The following is a 17,398-nucleotide window of genomic DNA, read 5'->3' on the forward strand; positions in this document are numbered from 1 at the left end:
GGGCCTAGAGCCCAACATGGGCTTGAACTCATGACCCTAAGATCAAGAGTCAGATGCTTAACCAACTGAGCTACCCATGTGCCCCCTTTAAATCACTTTGAAATGTTCTGAGAGACGAGCGCCTGGGTGGTGCAGTCAGGTGAGCGTCCCCCTCTTGCCTTTGGCCCGGGGCGTGATCTCAGGGTCGAGAGATCGAGTTCCAAGTTGGGCTCCGAGCTCAGCACGGAGCTCCGTCCGCTGGACGCATGGTCTCTCCCTCTGCCCCTCCCGCCCCTCTAAAATAAATAAGTAAATTATTAAAAAAAAAAAAAAAAACAATGTTGTGAGAGAACAAGGACCGTGGTTTCAAGAGTAGACAACCGAGTGGGGTGTCTCATGCAATGTGCCCTACGGCCGCACCAGTCCACCCACGGACCGCAAAGCCTCGCCGGGCCCTGCTCTGCCCTTTATTTAAGTCTCCGTGCTCAGGGCAACCACGGCAGGGGAGATGGGGACCCGTGCACAGCCTGGGTGTTCCGGAGGAAGGGAGGGAGGACTGCAGGGAGTCCTATTCTCTGTTTTCCTAATCGGCGCACCCCCTGAGGCCTAACAGAATCTGCCGGACACGGGGACAGGCCGGACAGGCCGCATCCTCCCTTCTCTGCTCCCACCTGCTAAGCTGATCCTAACACTCAGTGGCGCCAGGAGCCCCCGACAGCCCGCAGCGCGGCCCAGCATCAGCGGCTGTCAGAAAGCCCGGTTCAACCGCACGCGCAACACCAAACCCACCGGGCTTCGACGGCCGCTCCGCCGGGCAGACAGAGGGGAGATGTCACGACTCTTCTGATCTCAAGGGAAGGACGTTTTCCTCGACATCTAACTCCATGCCCCCTGCGAGCTGACTCCCTGCGACTCTCAGACCTCTGTCCCCAAGAGGGACCCACTGTAGACAAGCGGCCGGCCCTCGCGTTGGAAGGCCCCGTCCCCAGGCGGGACCTGGGCGGCAGGGAGATGGCCCTTTTCCTGGGAGCCCGCAGAAGCCTCTGGTCCTTTCTCCATCTCCGTAGCGACTGGGGGCCTGAGCCGGGCGACACGGAGGTGCCCAAAGGTTTCAGAACCAAGAGACAGGAAACGCCAGGAAAGGGAAACTGAGGGCAGGCAGGGTGGCTGGGGACGGAAGCAATAAATCTTTTTACAAAGAAGGGCCTAAGCTCTGCTTGAGGAGGGGCCGTGTTTGCACGAGGTTGGGTATCCTGTGCCCACTCGAGGTGGACACCGACGGACACTAGCCTAGATCTCCGCCTGTCCCGGGAGCGGCTCCCCAGCTCCCGCAGCTCAGCCCGGTGCCCCGGCTCCCCATCCCCGAGTCTCCCCAGCGCCGCCCTCGCTCGCTCGCTCTCCAGGAATATTATCTGACCAGCGCTCTCGCTCCACAAAATCTCCGCCGGTGCATCCCTAGTCAAAGGCTGGCTCAGCTCCCTACAGTCTTCCTCAGAGCCCCCGTCCCCTCCCCTTACAAGATCCTGGCCACGTCCTCCTCGACGACACAGATCTCCCGAGGGGATTGTACTTCACACGGTCCCGTACCTTGATGTCTGTGTCCGCGGTGACAAACTCCTTCAGGCACTCAATGGGACCCATAAGGAACGGGCAGTGGGAGGAGAACACCTGCAAGAGGAGAAGACACGAGGGTCCCCAGGGAGGTGCCAGTACCTTCAGAGATAGATGGACACGAACATAAAAAGGGCCTGGACTTGGGGCCCCGGGGTGGCTCAGCGGTTGAGCATCACCTTCGGCCCAGGACGTGACCCCGGGGTCCCGGGATCGAGTCCTGCATCGGGCTCCCTGCACGCAGCCTGCTTCTCCCTCTGCCTGTGTCCCTGCCTCTGTGTCTCTCATGAATAAATAAAATCTTTTTTAAAAGCGGGGGCCTGGACTTAGAGGGACCCAGCCAGCCTCCCACACTGCCCCTCTCGCCATGCCTCCGGGGTCCTCCACTCATCATGCCCCACGGCCCTTGCAGGACCTCCACCAAATCAAGCTCCTTCTTCCTTCTTTTCCCTCAGTGTTCACCGTGTGTTTCTACCACGTCTCATCCCAAGCCTACCCTCGCAGGCGTCTGATCCCGGGGCAGCCCCGACCCCCCGGCTCACCTCCCGAAGTCCCTCCTGGGCCATGGCCCTGAACGTGAGGATGACCCCAATGATGGTCATGCGCTTCAGCACGTTATCAGCCCCTGAGGAGAACGAAGAACATTAGGAAAGTAGACGTTAGGGCCACAGCGATGGGTTCGCTCCTGCAGACCCAGCCTAGCCGCCCCCGCCCCCGCCGGATCTTCCCGCGAACCCCGTCACCCGTCATCCGCAGGGCCGTGCCGCAGCTTCCTCTCCTGTCAGGGAGGTGCTCACCTGTCAGCTGGGGCAGCAGGGAAGCCATCAGGTCCGCCTTGCTGAAGTTGGACCGGATCTGAACGAGCACGTCCATGTTTTCCACCACCAGCTTCTGCAGCGGCACCCGGAGACATGACGCAGGAAGAGACCAAGTCGCGGTGGCCCCGGCCCCCACCCCGCCCTGCCCCCGTCTCCTGCCCGTACCCCTCTCCCGGGCCCAGCTCCCACGTACCTTCAGCTCCACAATCTGAGAGGTCACGTGCCACATCAGGTTCTCGCTCAGGAACTTCATGCCATAGGGGCCCAAGAGCTCCGCCAAGGCCCGCATCTCTGCAAGAGAGTTACAGACGTCCCGGGGCGGGCGGGGGGCGACAGGCGCGGGGTAAGCGAACGCGTGCGGTGTCCCCCATCAAGGAGAGGAAGCGGGAAGCTGGGGGGCAAAAGTGGCCTGGGATCCACTCGGGTGGCGGGTCTGGCCGGCCCGTGGGACGGACGACCTCCCGGCTGCTGCGCACAGACGTCTGCAGACGGCATCTCCTCCGCGCTCTGCCGGCGTCTGTGCGCCCCCGAGCGCCCTTGGGCGGCACCTGGGTGTTGCTCTCGCAGGCAAGCTGTGCGACCCCCAGGACAGGTCGGGCCTGGAGGCACTGACCCTTCCTGGGCCTCAACTTACTTCTCTGTAGAGCGAAGAAAGTACGATCTGCCCTGAATTCTTCAGAGTTGGTACATAAATAAGGTACCATCCTGAGATAAGGTACCACCCTAAAAAAACTTGCGGTATTTACGACAAAAGGGCTATTGGTACGATAACCCTTAACAGCCCCCGAGGCCTACGGCACAGGCACATCGTTCTGGTTCACCAGACACAGGAGAGGGAAGCTCGCCCAAGGTCACTTAACCAAGCCCAGGGCTGGGACCCGAACCCCGCCCGGCGCAATGTGCCGCCCCTTACCGTAGATACCACAACTGGTCCCTCATCTAAGGTCGGGCGTCCTCTATGCTCCCCCTCCGCTCTCCTCACTGTCCAAATCTTCCTCTCCTCCAGCTACCTTTTCTTTTTCATAATCAACACGCGTCCCCAGAATCCCAGGTGTTGTTTCCTCTGAATCCTTCTTCCTCTGGTCCGCCCGGATGCCTGACCTGTCCCTACCCATCCTGCTTCTGGTCCTGCATGAATTGAGTGAAACCTGCCTGGGGAAATCCCGTTAGAAACATTAGCCATGGGCAGCCCGAGTGGCTCAGCGGTTTAGCACCGCCTTTGGCCCAGGGTGTGACCCCGGGGTCCTGGGATCAAGTCCTCCATCAGGCTCTCTCTCTCTCTCTCTCTCTCTGTCTCATGAATAAATAAAATATTTTAAAAAAATAAAACACAGTAAGAGTTCAGAGAGGAAAGAAATCAAGGCTCACCCTGTAGTCCTTGAAGGCAGGCCCAGTGGATCTCTGCCTCCACCCAGGACGGAGGAAGTGGAACTGGTCAGAGCCCTGTCTGGACGAAACCCTACACATTTCTGGCCTCTCCTATTTACAGTAGGAACAACTGAGCTGAGCGCTAGAAACAACACTTTGCACCGGGGTCAACCTGCTGATGCTAAAATGGCCGGCAGAGAAGAAGAGGAGGCGAACTGCGTGCTCCAGAGGGAAGAGACATGAGCCCCCAGTTGGGATCCACCAAACCTCCTCGCTCGAGTCTTCTCAAATCCAGGCTAGTAACCCTGGGGCATCCTTCTCTTTCCATCTATCTATTTTTACAGTAGCATTGCCCCATCACCATGGTAACTCAGGGAAATTGGGGTGGGGGTGGTAGCAGGGGGAACCAGCCTTACCTCCTGCTGCTAATCAGTTGTCAGCAAGACCTAAAGCTGATTTTAGATGCTGCCTACAGTTTGTGGGTGGAGTTGATGAGAGGGGACATCTGAAACCTCCAACAGGCAAAGAGTAGGGTCAGCTTACGAGGGAGTCAGAATGAGGAGGGTAAGAAGGAGACGGAGCTGGACCACAGGGCCGTGGGTTCCCTCATAACAGCGCCCACCACCTGCACCACCACCACGCGGGCAGCAGGGCAGGGGAAGAGCAGAGGAGGCAGGGTCGTGGAGGCATCCCCCACCGGCCCAGACACCACGCAGAAGCCCTGGTTTATATGGAGGTGAGAGGAAGGAGGACGCAGTACCCCAGTTCATCCGGCAGTGAAACAAATCCATTAAAAAGGGTCTCGGGGATCCCCGGGGGGCTCAGCGGTTGAGCACCGCCTTCAGCCCAGGGCGTGACCCCGGGGTCCCGGGATCAAGTCCCGAGTAGGGCTCCCTGCATGGAGCCTGCTTCTCCCTCTGCCTGTGTCTCTGCCTCTCTCTGTGCATGTCTCTCGCGAATTAATAAATAAAATCTTAAAAATAAATAAATAAAAAGGATCTGTATGGCTGCTGGCCCTCTTTAAAACAAAAAGAAGGACTCCCCAACCCATTCGCTCCGTGACCCTTACCCGCAGGCCTTGAGACACGGAAGCCCGTGTACACACTGGGAAGCCGCATGCATATGGTCAAGCACCCAGGTTCCAGAATTTAACTACCTTGAGCTGAAATCCCGGTCCCACCATTTACGGCCTGTGTGACCTCAGGCAAGCTCCTTCACCTCTCTGTGTCTCGGCGTCCTCATCTGTAAACCAGGGGTAATGGGAGCGCCTATCCCAAAGCCATTGTGAAGATTAAAGGAATTAATGCGTGTGAACGTTCAGAACTCAGCCCACAGTGAATGTCAGCTATTATTTTATCGTCACTGGTGCACATTAGCAATTCAAGCTCTGGCTAAGTACGGCCCTAAAATGTATGCCTTAAAAAATAAATAAATAAATAAATAAATAAAATGTATGCCTTAAAGAAATAAAATAAAATAAAATAATAAAATAATAATAAAATAATAAAATAAAATAAAATAATAAAATAAAATAATGATAAAATAAAATAAAATAAAATAATAAAATATAAAATAAAATAAAAATAAATTAAAATAAAATAAAATAATAAAATAAAATAAAATAAAATAAAATAAATAAAATAAAATATCCCTAAGAATGAAGATGCCACATGGGGAGGTGATCACAGGGCGTCATACTATATGTTGGTAAATTGAATTTAAATAAAAATTTTTTAAAGACCAAAAAAAAGAAAAAGGAAAGAAGAGACCCTGATACTAGAGCAGTACTTAGTAATTCCAAATATCAGAATGCTCTCTTTACATGTATCCTTTGTCCTATTTTTATTTTTTTTAAAGATTTTATTTATTTAAAGAGAGAGAGAGGCAGAGACACAAGCAGAGGGAGAAGCAGGCTCCATGCGGGGAGCCTGACATGGGACTCGATCCCGGGACCCGGGGTCACAGCCCGGGCTGCAGGCGGCACTAAACCGCTGAGCCACCGGGCCTGCCCACATGTATCCTTTATCCTTCATTGTATGCCTCACTCTTTATTCTGTGTGGAAATAGAAAATAAGTCTTTACCACCCTTCTAAAAACAAACCATAAATAAATAAATAAATAAATAAATAAATAAATAAATAAATAAATGAATGAATGAATGAATGAATAAATAATAAAATAAAGTAAATAAAAACAAACCCTTTCCGGGCCTGAGTGCCCCGGCCTCGCCCCGCCTCCCTGTGCCCCTGCCACCCGGCCGGTCCTCAGCTTGGTGTCCCCTCCGAGCCCGCGCCGTCCCTAGCTCGGACTGCCACGGGGCTGCCGGAGGGCGCGGGCACGAGCCCCGGCAGTGGGGAGAGCGGAGGCGCGTCGGCAGCCGAGAGCCCGCGGCAGGGACGAGGCGCAGCTCCCTGGCAGGGCCCGGCGCGGGGCTCACCTGAGACGTCGGAGAACTCCTCGGCGCTGAAGTTCTGCTCCCCCTCTCTGGGCAGGCTGACGAAGGCCTGCATGGCTGGGGCCAGGGTGATGGTCCCGCTGCTGGCCTGTCTAAGCAGACCCTCCAGGTACCTGCAGGAGGGCCCAGGCTCAGGGCACACGCTCTGCCAAGGCCGCGGGGGCTGGGAGGACTCGGGGACGGGAAGCACCCCTTTAACCCCCGGGCTACCGGCCCCGGCCCCAGCCTCGGCCTCCCACGAGTCCCGCCACCCACGGGCCAAAGCCAGCCACCGACGCAAGGCCGGTTTCCTCTTTTAATTTGAACTTGTTGTCAACATTCTGAATCTGGAAGATTTCACGTTAAAAGGAAGGCATCGGGGGGCAGTGACCGGGGAGGAGGTAGCGGAGGCCACTGCGGAGGCCCAGCGCCAGGCCTCCAGGCCCGACCTCCGACCTCCTGACCGCCCCGCGGGCCTCGGGAACCGGCCCAGGCCCGAGCCCACGGGCCCTTCGGCCGCTGCTGCCACCGCGGAGCTGACACTGGGATCAGGACGCCACCCAGTGGCTCGGGGAGGCAGGAGTCCAGCCTCTCCCGCCTTCCGGCCTCCAAGGCTGCCCAATCCCGCCTCCTCGGGCTCCGGAGAGCAGGCCCGGCCCATGGAGCCACCCTGCTGGCCCCGAGCTGCCGGTCACAGGTGAGCCGCCCTGCAGATCCGGCGTCGCAGGGGTCACACGCACCGTCCTCAGGAGAGGAGCCGGGCAAAATGAGAGATCGGAGAACTCCAGAAAGAGGAAGAGAGAGCATTGAAACTAAACACGGAGAATCCAGGAAAAGGCGACTAAGTACCAGCGACCCAGGGACAAAGGTCAGGGCCGCCCGGGTGGCTCAGGCCGCTAAGCATCCGACTCTGGCTCCAGCTCAGGTCCTGGTCTCAGGGTCACGGGGGCAAGGCCTGCACTGGGCTCCCACTCAGCAGGGCGTCCCTGGGACCCTCCCCTTCTCCTCCCTCCGCCCCTCCCCACTCACAGGCAAGCACTCCAGCTCTCTCTCTCTAAAATAAATAAATCTTTAAAAAGAAAAAAAAAAAAAAGAGGGCAGCCCAGGTGGCTCAGCGGTTTAGCACCGCCTTCAGCCCAGGGCGTGACCCTAGAGACCGGGATCGAGTCCCACGTCGGGTTCCCTGCATGGAGCCTGCTTCTCCCTCTGCCTGGGTCTCTGCCTCTCTCTCTGTGTCTCTCATGAATAAATAAATAAAATCTTTTTAAAAAATAAATAAATAAAATAAAATAAATAAAAGAGGAATGGAGTTACACAGAAGATCCTCCATGGACAAAAAGGGGATCTGGGTTGGCCCCCACTTACTGCGCCAGTTGTCGAGCAGAAACAAGCCCGTCTGGGGGTCTGTGACCCTGGGAGCTGAAACGCCTGGACCCGAGTTCTGACCATATAAAGGAAAAAGTGCTAACAAAGGCGGTGGAAGAGGACGAGGCAACACTGACCAGTTTGTGTAGAGCGTGGTGATTGTCTGTTCCCCGCACGAATCCAGTGGCTGTGTCTGCTGGAGGAGGGCATTGCGGATGACTCTAGAAACATCGGCACCCACAAACTGGGCCAGCGACTGTATGAAGCTGATATACGCCTTGACTCCTGCCAACAGCTCAGAAGGCCTTGCAATCTCCTGGGTTGCAGCGTTGTAGCCAGCCAGCCACACAATGGCTCTGGGTGATAAAAAGAAATCACAATCACAATCATAATATTAGACGCAGTAACAGCATATCTGCACTGTGTTCCCGGCGCTGTGCTAGGATTGCAGTACATGCAATGTCTCCTTTAAGTCTCATAGCAACCCAAGGAGGTAGGTGCGTCCCCCGTTCCTGCGCAGGTGTCCCCCCCACTCCCCATCTCACTCAGAATAAAAATCAAAGTGCTCACAATGACACAGAAACACCTGCACAGTCTGCCACTCCCCCAACCTCTAACCCCACAGCCGCCCCATCTGCCCCTGGCTCATTCTGCTCCAGCCTCACCGGCCTCCCCTGTGTCCCCTGAGCATTCCAGGCAGGCTCCCACCTCGGAAACCTTCGCACTGGCTAGTTCCTCTACCTAGAATGCTCTTTCCCAGATAGTCGCAGACTTGGCTTCCTCGCTTCCTTCATTATTCAAATGTCTGCTTCCTCAAGCAGGCCTTCCCTGGCAACTCGAGTGAATACATTACATATTGTAAAAACAAAACATAGCAGACTAGGGGATTGTTCGAAACAATTCTTCCCTTCGTTCCCCTAGTTGCTGACTACAGCATCCAATTCCAATATCAGGAACGTTCCTCCTCCTTCTGGGAGCAATGGAAAGAGAGGCACAGTGGAAGGAAGGGAATCTATTTTACCAAAGCCTACACACGCCAGGAACGTTGTCCTCGTTATTTACCACCTTTAATTCTATTCCGATTCTCAACCACCGTGTTGTCACCGTGAGGTACCTATCATCATCCTCATTCACGGGATCAGAAACTGAGGCTCAGACAAGCCGATCCCTGCTCCAGGGTCTTAGCCCAGGGCCAGGCTGTCAACACAGGTCTGCTGACTGCAAAAGCCCTGCTCACTCTGTTGAGCCGGTGGTGATCAATTCTGGTTGCCCCCCCCCCCCCCCCGCCTAAACCCCGTGTAGAAGCTTGGGACCCTTTTTCTAATTGGATTTTTTTTTAATTTTTTTATTTATTTATGATAGTCACAGAGAGAGAGAGAGAGAGAGAGAGAGGCATAGACACAGGCAGAGGGAGAAGCAGGCTCCATGCACCGGGAGCCCGACGTGGGATTCGATCCCAGGTCTCCAGTATCGCGCCCTGGGCCAAAGGCAGGCGCCAAACCACTGCACCACCCAGGGATCCCCTAATTGGATTTTAATAAAGACACTTGAGGCCTACGCCAGATGGACCGCATCAGAATGACCACCAAGAAGAACCTAACAGGACCCGGCTTTCAGAGCCAACATACGAGGCCAACGTCGAAGACAAGGAAAGGGTGATGATACCTGTTGAGCCTGGCCTCCAGATGGCTGCTGAGATACTCAGAAGGGAAGATGGTGTGTTCAAACACCGAGAAGCTGTGCACGTGATTCATTGTCAGCGCCAATTCTGTCAAGTGTAAGTGAAGCTTGTCCATGCTGGGACGCGGAGAAAGTAAAATGAGCCTTGATTACGGTTCTGGCTCTGCCTGCTAGTACCTGGGAGGGATTCCTCAGGCCCACGGCCCCCAGACCTTTCCTCTTCTAGGACTACTAGACCAGCACACTGTGCCGCCCTCAAAGGCAAAGGAGAAAATTCACCTGTACGTGCTTTTCCGTAGCTGTCATTCCCCACCACCACCTCCACGTCCTCCTGCTGTGCACCACCTTCCCTCCTCCCTGCTCTCCCTTCTTTGAGGACTGCCCACCTGGCCCCCAAGGGCCCCGGTCCTCACTTGGTGACAATGCTGCGGTTCTTCCGGTGACTCTCAGCTCCTGGCTTGTCCCTCTCGGGCTCTCCTTTCCTGGGAGTCTGCTTCTGCTTCATTTTCTTATTCTTGGCCTTGCTGATGGTAGTGGCACAGTGTTTAGGTAGAAGCTTTAGGAACAAACACAAGCGAGTAGAGAAATGGGAGTCATTCCTAAAACTGACAAGAAGCCCATCCAACAGGCCCTCCAGTATTGTCCATTCTTTAATTTTCCTACCTTTCTCTCTCGTTCCTTCCAGCATCTCTTTCCCTAATGGGGGCCCATCTGAATTACACTCAGTTCTTTCAGGTTTCACTAAATACCCCTCATGGTTAGGGCTCAAAGTCTCCAAATGGCAGGGTCTTTTGTGGATCAGATCATCAAGTCCCTACCTACATCCTGAGAGTCTTCCCTGATGGAAACATTCAAGTAGAGGTTGGGATCTAAGAGCTCCACTCAACTGCACTTTCTAGGGTCTTCCAACCTGGGAAGACAGTTGGTTTTTGCTTCCATGGAACACCCGTCTACATTCTCACCTATTGTGTCCCATAGAGTCGGTGACCCATACAGCCCTCCAAAGACTCAAAGCTCACCATATGGCCAGCACTCTCTCTCTCTCTCTCTCTACTTCTTTTCTTTTTCATAAGATAGCATATTTCTTGCTAGTTAGGTTCAACACCAATTCTCCCTCCCTTCTCTTCACCAAGATACTGGGTCAGCTGCACAGAAAATGTAAATAGAATATCATGTATTCAGCTGCCTCCTTCAAGGTAATCATCTTAGAATTCTCTCCATTTCATCCCGTGCTGCTGAGCATGTACAGAGCTACGTCTGGAAACTCCCCATGTGGAATCACTCTCAGAACAGCCTAAGAGCTGTGAGAAAACGGGTTTTGTTACTTCACAATCACACTAAAAGACGTGACACTATGATATGTCAACCCTGAAATTATGCCAAGATTTCTGTGGTGGATTCTAAAATTAGTTCCAAAAGACGTAGCTCCATTAATAATGTCAACGTCACCAAATATTTATTGGAAATGATAACTCTGGAGGGGGTAATACTCACTTGGTTGCAAAAGTTCGGGTGTGTGTGAAAACAGTTACTCACGGCATATTTTAGTCATCCCTGATACGGCACTGAGCAAGTCTCTTTAACTGCGTCTCTTGCACGTAGTAGGTATTCAAATTGAGTGATGAGTATGCTCATAATCATACTTGCTTATCTATCTTCTTTGCATCCATTACTTAAGTTTCTTTCTAACGTGTATTTTTATCCCATTTTTCCCTTAAATTGGGACATTCCCCAAGGGCAGGGATTGTGTAACTTCCTTCTGGGGCCCATCCCAAAACCCAGCCCCGAGCTTAGTGCCCAGTAAGTACCAAATAATAGAACAGTTGACATCTTTGAGAATCGGGTATTGAATATTTAACATGCTCAACTTCATTTCATCTCTATGCTACCTCCATGAAGAAACTATTTTCATCCACACATTACCTATGAGAAGATGGAAAGGTTACATAAGTAATAAAATTAACTGTCCATATGTACACACAACACACACACACACACACACACACACAACCTGGCTCATCCTTCTACCAAAGTTGCTACAAAGCCTGACTCAAACCCAGGAAGGGTGGGTAGTCTAGGAAACCTAAAAGACTCCAGGGCAACAGCAGAAATAGCTCCTCATTTTCAAATTTTCTGAGATTTAGATTGAGCTGATCATGACCAGGGGCCGTGAGTCAGTCGGAGGAAGGGAGAGAGGGGAAAATACGCAGACGACGGACAAGAAAGCAGCCCTGAGGATAAACACAGAGGAGTGACGGGCACTGAGGAGGGCACTAGATGGGATGAGCACTGGGTATGGTACTATAGGTTGGCGAATTGAATTTAAATTTCAAAAATGGGGTGTCATTCTGTATGTTGACAAATTGAACACCAATAAAAAATAAATTTATGATACCAGCCAAAAATAAATAAATAAATAAATAAATAAATAAATAAATAAATAAAATAAAATAAAATAAAATAAAATAAAATAAATTACAGAGGGGGTGCCTGGAAATGTTCACATAGCCACAGATTAGTGTGCAGATGGGCAGAAAGGTGAGACAAGACGGGTAACACAGGGGGCCACTGTCCTAAGTATGTGTACACAGGGCAGAGAAAGGAGGAGAAATAAATTAGAAAGTTAACCCATCTCTCAGAACTCTTCCAATGAGAGCATTGTTTTTGCTGGTGTTCAGCTGTTCAAATAAGAGTATTTTTAGACACCTCTATCTAGTCCCGAGGGAGTAAAGACTGATGGAACTACACCAAGAAAAAACAAAATAAAACCTTCCATAAACTCAAGTACACAAAGCCCTAGCCCTACTTGAGAGAAAGGGTTAGAGAACTTGGCTTTTGAGAGGAAGACAAGGTCAACAGAGGGGAACGGAAACAGAGACCGAAGGCTTTTTGGTGTTTTTTGGTTGTTTTTTTTTTTTTGAGCCTACCTGCTCGCTCAGATTTCGTTGTTCAGCACAGATCTCCAGGACACAGTTGCTGGTCTGCTTGGCCAACTCTTCCAGGAAGGAGTTGCAGTGATGAAGGCTGTGGTTTTTCAGGTGGGGGTACTTTGGGAAGGGGAGCAAGGAAGAAACGGTCATCACCAAGAAAGCCACTTCTTCCTCATTTTCTGCTCTGATCCCCTGGCCTGAGCTACCACTCCTTCTACAGAAGAAGAAACTGAGGCCCAGAAAGAGGACACATTCTGTATCAAGCCATGACATCCAGGGACACACGTCATATATCTATGAACCCTTCTTATGACCAAAACCAGCGCTTAGAATTGTGTTTGGGGGAACAAGGACGAGATGTGATTAGACAGATGGCAGGGTTAGAGTTCAGGGTACCCACCTCCTCTGGGCACATCTCATGAGTGCAGTGGACAAAATGAGCACAAATCAGGGGGAAAGCAATGGCATAACGCAACATGGTAGGCTCCTCCAGGGTCATGGTAAACATCTTCTCAAAGGTACGGAGATGGAAGCTGCGGAAAAGGGGAAAGAAAAAAAAAAAAAGAAAAGGGGGAAGGAGACTCAGAACCAGGGTTTAGGAGCTGGTACCTTTGAGGTGGAAAGGATATTCATTCTTTCAACAAATATTTGTTGCTCTTCACCCCGCCCTTCTTCATTTCCCTACTCCTTTTTTTTTTTTTTTAAGTAAGCTCTATGCCCAACATGGGGCTTAAACTTGTGAACCCCAGATCAAGAGTCATCTGCTCTACCGACTTAGCCAGCCAAGTGCCCCATATTTCTCTACTCTTAAAGTAGACAGGAAGCCAAGAAACTTAACCCTTTTGGACTTTTATATTGGACCCCACAGCAGTTTAGTGCTAATCTTCTTCCCCTCTCTTGTACAAAGTTTGCTATTCTTTCCTCAGAATCTCTGCATGATTTGGGCCATTCTTCCGAATTTAGAAGTCCTTCAGTAATATTAATTCATCTCTCTCCTAAAATTCAACCACTCAGGATCCAGAAAACCTTCTCAGGTTAATCCCATGATACTAATCTTTCCTTAATCCTGTATCTGCTCAACACCGTGCACCCTTTATATGCTTTCTTATGCTTGCAATTAACATGTCGATGTCCTTTTCACATATGAATCTTGTATGTCCCCACCTGTACCGAATGCAGAGAGCAGAGCCAACATGTTGTGTCGTTTGTTTGATCTACCAAAGGATAGAGTTATGTACGACAGTGGTCACTTGATAAATGCTGAATGATAATGATACCTGAGGAAGACAAACTAAGCTTCATTCTCCAAAGGCCCTATTCTCCAGCTCTCTCAATTACTCTCAGCTCTTTCCACGAAAACTCCACATTTTCTGTGTCTCTTTTAATTCACAAGGTCCCAAGAATACAAAGAAGCTGAAGAAAGTTCCAAAGATAATAATGTGGCAAAAGATACACTGATGAATTATCCCGGATAATTATCCTAAAGAAAGTCAAAACGAAAGGAAATCAACTTCAGAGTCCTATCACTTGGTAGAACGTGGAATGAGTGAGTCGGAGCATCTGCCTCTACGGAGGTCCCAAAGAAAACAAGATTTTCCCATCTGCAGGAAGGAACTGCCATTCTCCACAGAGACCTGGGAAGAGATTGGGTCAAATGATAAAGAGCTCTGAATAAGGACATACCAAAAAGTAGACAAGTCAGAAGTTTCCACCAGTACTTTCTCTACGGAGTCCAGCATTCGGGAGTGAAAGACAATGAGGTTCATCACCTTGGCTAAGTCAGGGTTCTCGTGCAGGTGCAGGGGAGCCTTAGCCACACTGGTATATGCCTATGGTTGGAGTTAGGAAAAGGGTGGAGAAGAGCAAGATAAATGAAAAGGACTGCGAGCCTTGGAGCTACAGTTTGGCCAGGGTTTGTCCTGCCAAGTAGCAGCTTTCAATGCTGGATCACTCCATACAGGAGAGATCAGGAAATAAAAAGAGAAGGGACTGCCGGGGATGAAGAACCTTCAGAATGGGAGACCGTTAACAGGAACAGCCCTACCTGTAGACGGAACCAGTCCAGCCTCAGTCCAGAGAATTCAAATTTCTCTCCACTATCAACTGCAAGAAAAGCAGAAGTTTAAAAGAAAATAATAAAACAGCACCCTACATCCAGCTTCACAGAATGGCAGGTCCTTTTCAAAGTCACCTTCCCCCATTCCCGGGCTCAAGATCGGTATTTCCAGAACAAAAGATGTTCACCCTTAGATAGACCCTTAAAAGACCTTTCCTCCTCCATTCCCTCCAATTACCTTGTTTGAGATTCAGAGAGGAGAGAGTACTGACGAATGAGGACATTATAATGGACTCCTCCTCAGGACACACAGACAGGTTCTAGAAAAAAGTTGGGAGTCGCCATCAAGCGGGTAGAGATGAGGACCACAAGGCTCACTCAACGCGTGAAGGTACAAAGAACTGCCAAGTGCCACAAACAGAGAGAAAGAGCTAAGCGAGCGATGCAGGGAACTCCCTGGCTTCCCTGCCCTGTTAACACCCAATTTCTCTTTATTTTTCTCTTCTATTTCTATGTAGCTTCATGTAGGAGGAATTTTTTAAAAAGACTGTGGAGATTGTCTTTCTTTTTCCCTTTTAGCAAATGTAGAGAGGAAAATTGTGCTTTTTTTTTTAAGATTTTATTTATTTATTCATGAGAGACACAGAGAGAGAGAGAGGCAGAGACATAGGCAGAGGGAGAAGCAGGCTCCATGCAGGGAGCCCGACGTGGGACTCGATCCCGGGACCCCAGGATCACGTCCTGGGCTGAAGGCAGGCATCAAACCGCTGAGCCACCCAGGGATCCCAAAATCATGCTTTTGACACACAATCTACAGAGTATGAGACTCAGCCAGAGTGGCCCCCAAGGGTCCACTGAACTTACTTGAATGATGTCGCTCAGCACAAGAGCATCAAATCTAGCCAGGTACTGAAGGTGGTACTGCTGTATCACTTTGATGTGTCTTCGGACCAGAGCCCTAATTTCCTCCAACAAGAAAAGCAGTTCTGCAATGCTCCTGCAAAGAGAGGATGAGAACAGGGAGATTACGAGGCTAGAAATACCAACTGAGACAAAAGCAGTGATAACGGAGCTGACGGGGAAACCTCCTGAGGTCATTTGATGTCTCCCTGTCCCTTTCCCCCCATCCATCTAAGGTCAAGATTCTTAACCATGTCGAGTACTAACGAGTCAGCATAGTCCTCAGGAGTCTTTGTCTTGGTGACGTTTTCTGTGTGGCGAACCAGCCAGGTGACCTCATCACGAATGAAGGACAGGGCCATGAAAACATAAAGGGCCTAAGGAGAAGACAGGGACTATGAGAATTTTCAACTTGAAAACCAGATTTCAAAGCACAGAGAACTATCGTGATAATATGCACAGAGATGCAATTGTGTAGCCACACCAGCAATAGTGTCCGATAATAAACACAGAGACCCACAAAAAAAAACATGTGAAACAGAATCAGACATGTACACATGTTGACATTAGCTCACAGCCAATACCTTTTCATGCCTGTTAAATCTTAGAAATATTTACTAGGCATTTATGTGGTTCGAAAGGAAAAAAGCAAGCTCTCCCTTCAATTAGTTCACGCTCAAATAGAGGGTAAGACGAGGACACAAATGGCTATGATATATTACCCCCTGATAGTGCCCAAAAAAGATAATCCAACGAGTTTTGTGGTACTCCAAGGAGACTCAAGGGAATCCGCTTATCCATACACAATGAGATCACGAAAGAGTCAGAAATGCAAAAACTCATGAATGCCAAGTCACTCCCCGACATAGTCTTTTATCCCTGGTCACCAGCCCCCAGCCCACACATCTTTCTCTTGCCTTGGGACCCAGTAGTCCTGGCTCATCAGTTAGCACAGTCTCCAGCTCCTTCACTGCCATCCGCAGAAACTGGCGCCGTTGACAGTGAAACTGGCCACTGAGGAAAGAAAGGGAAAACTAGAGAGTAATGCCTCTCCCATCCTTAAAAATCCTCCTAAGGCATTTAGGAAGGGGCATCAGGGAGGACGAAGGTTCATTGCTGCAATTAGACTTGGTAAGAAAACCTAAGAATCTGTGGGGCAACAGCAAGTTCTTGGGTTGAAAAGCAAGAAAGCGGGATCCCTGGGTGGCGCAGCGGTTTGGCGCCTGCCTTTGGCCCAGGGCGCGATCCTGGAGACCCGGGATCGAATCCCATGTCGGGCTCCCGGTGCATGGAGCCTGCTTCTCCCTCTGCCTATGTCTCTGCCTCTCTCTTTCTCTCTCTCTGTGACCATCATAAATAAATAAAAATAAAAAAAAATATGGTTTAAAAAAAAAAAAAAAGGAAAAGCAAGAAAGCTCTACAGACACTAGGGTGGCTTGGGTGAGAACAAAGGTCAGGAGAGATTCCTATTTCATCCCGTCTTGGGGAACCCATTCCCCACCTTTACCTGTTCGCAATTACATGTTCCTTGCTTTCCTTTATGTCTGCCACTCTCTTGCCATACCTGGAGATTGACACAAGCACAGCAGGGTTGGCCACACCACCCATTAGAGGCTCTGTCCCACTTTCCCAGTCCTGAGAGATTCCACACTACAGCCTATGTATGGGAAGCACGGGCAGCAGCCGTCACTACCAGGGTCTTTACGAACCCAACTTCTCACCCTGGCCCATTAAGAAGAGACTCACAGAGCTTAGAGATTATCTGGTTCTCCTCGGGATTGTGCAGATGAAGGAAGTGCTATCTAAGGAAGAAAAACGACTAGCCCCAGGTTACCTAGGGCCTTAACGGCAAAACTGGGACTGGACTTCTCGTCTTGTGCTCCTGCCTTGACACTGTCAGGCCAAAGCACTCTTCCAGGTTTGAGGGAAATAAAAGGGGCAGTGCATAAATGACACAGGCCTTGCTCTTAAGTCCCAGTAGTTATTCTAGCTCTACCTTGGATCCCACCTATCTCCTCTTAGAATTTTCCTTTATCAGTTATCTCTTTGTCACTTTAATCTCTCCCTCTCCATTGGTTTATTCTCTTTTCCCAACACATGAATTCAAAGCCTCCCGGATCTTAAAAGAGCCTCACTTGACCCTGACAATCTACTGAGCTTTCCCATTCTCCTATAACCACCAAACTCCTCCAAAGAGACACCTATTCTTTTTACTTCCCCATCTTTCACTGACCCCTGAGTCCCTCAAGGCCTTTGA

General features: G+C 50.6%; 1 protein-coding gene across 2 annotated transcripts in view; it reads right to left on the reverse strand.

The window, feature by feature from the left end:
- Window positions 1-17,398, reverse strand: part of NCKAP1L (NCK associated protein 1 like) — a 53,408-nt gene that overhangs the window by 8,755 nt on the left and 27,255 nt on the right. For both annotated transcript variants that reach the window (XM_077869733.1, XM_077869734.1), the window contains 17 exons: window positions 16,649-16,705; window positions 16,059-16,155; window positions 15,409-15,518; window positions 15,106-15,238; window positions 14,480-14,561; window positions 14,230-14,288; window positions 13,869-14,014; window positions 12,586-12,718; window positions 12,183-12,302; window positions 9,669-9,811; window positions 9,241-9,372; window positions 7,713-7,931; window positions 6,214-6,344; window positions 2,602-2,699; window positions 2,388-2,481; window positions 2,133-2,215; window positions 1,567-1,647 (listed from right to left, as the gene is read on the reverse strand). In XM_077869733.1, the coding sequence (XP_077725859.1) occupies window positions 1,567-1,647; window positions 2,133-2,215; window positions 2,388-2,481; window positions 2,602-2,699; window positions 6,214-6,344; window positions 7,713-7,931; window positions 9,241-9,372; window positions 9,669-9,811; window positions 12,183-12,302; window positions 12,586-12,718; window positions 13,869-14,014; window positions 14,230-14,288; window positions 14,480-14,561; window positions 15,106-15,238; window positions 15,409-15,518; window positions 16,059-16,155; window positions 16,649-16,705 (1,918 nt within the window). The remainder of the gene's footprint in view (window positions 1-1,566; window positions 1,648-2,132; window positions 2,216-2,387; window positions 2,482-2,601; window positions 2,700-6,213; window positions 6,345-7,712; window positions 7,932-9,240; window positions 9,373-9,668; window positions 9,812-12,182; window positions 12,303-12,585; window positions 12,719-13,868; window positions 14,015-14,229; window positions 14,289-14,479; window positions 14,562-15,105; window positions 15,239-15,408; window positions 15,519-16,058; window positions 16,156-16,648; window positions 16,706-17,398) is intronic.

Source organism: Canis aureus, chromosome 25, assembly GCF_053574225.1.
Source record: "Canis aureus isolate CA01 chromosome 25, VMU_Caureus_v.1.0, whole genome shotgun sequence".
Taxonomy (NCBI): domain Eukaryota; kingdom Metazoa; phylum Chordata; class Mammalia; order Carnivora; family Canidae; genus Canis; species Canis aureus.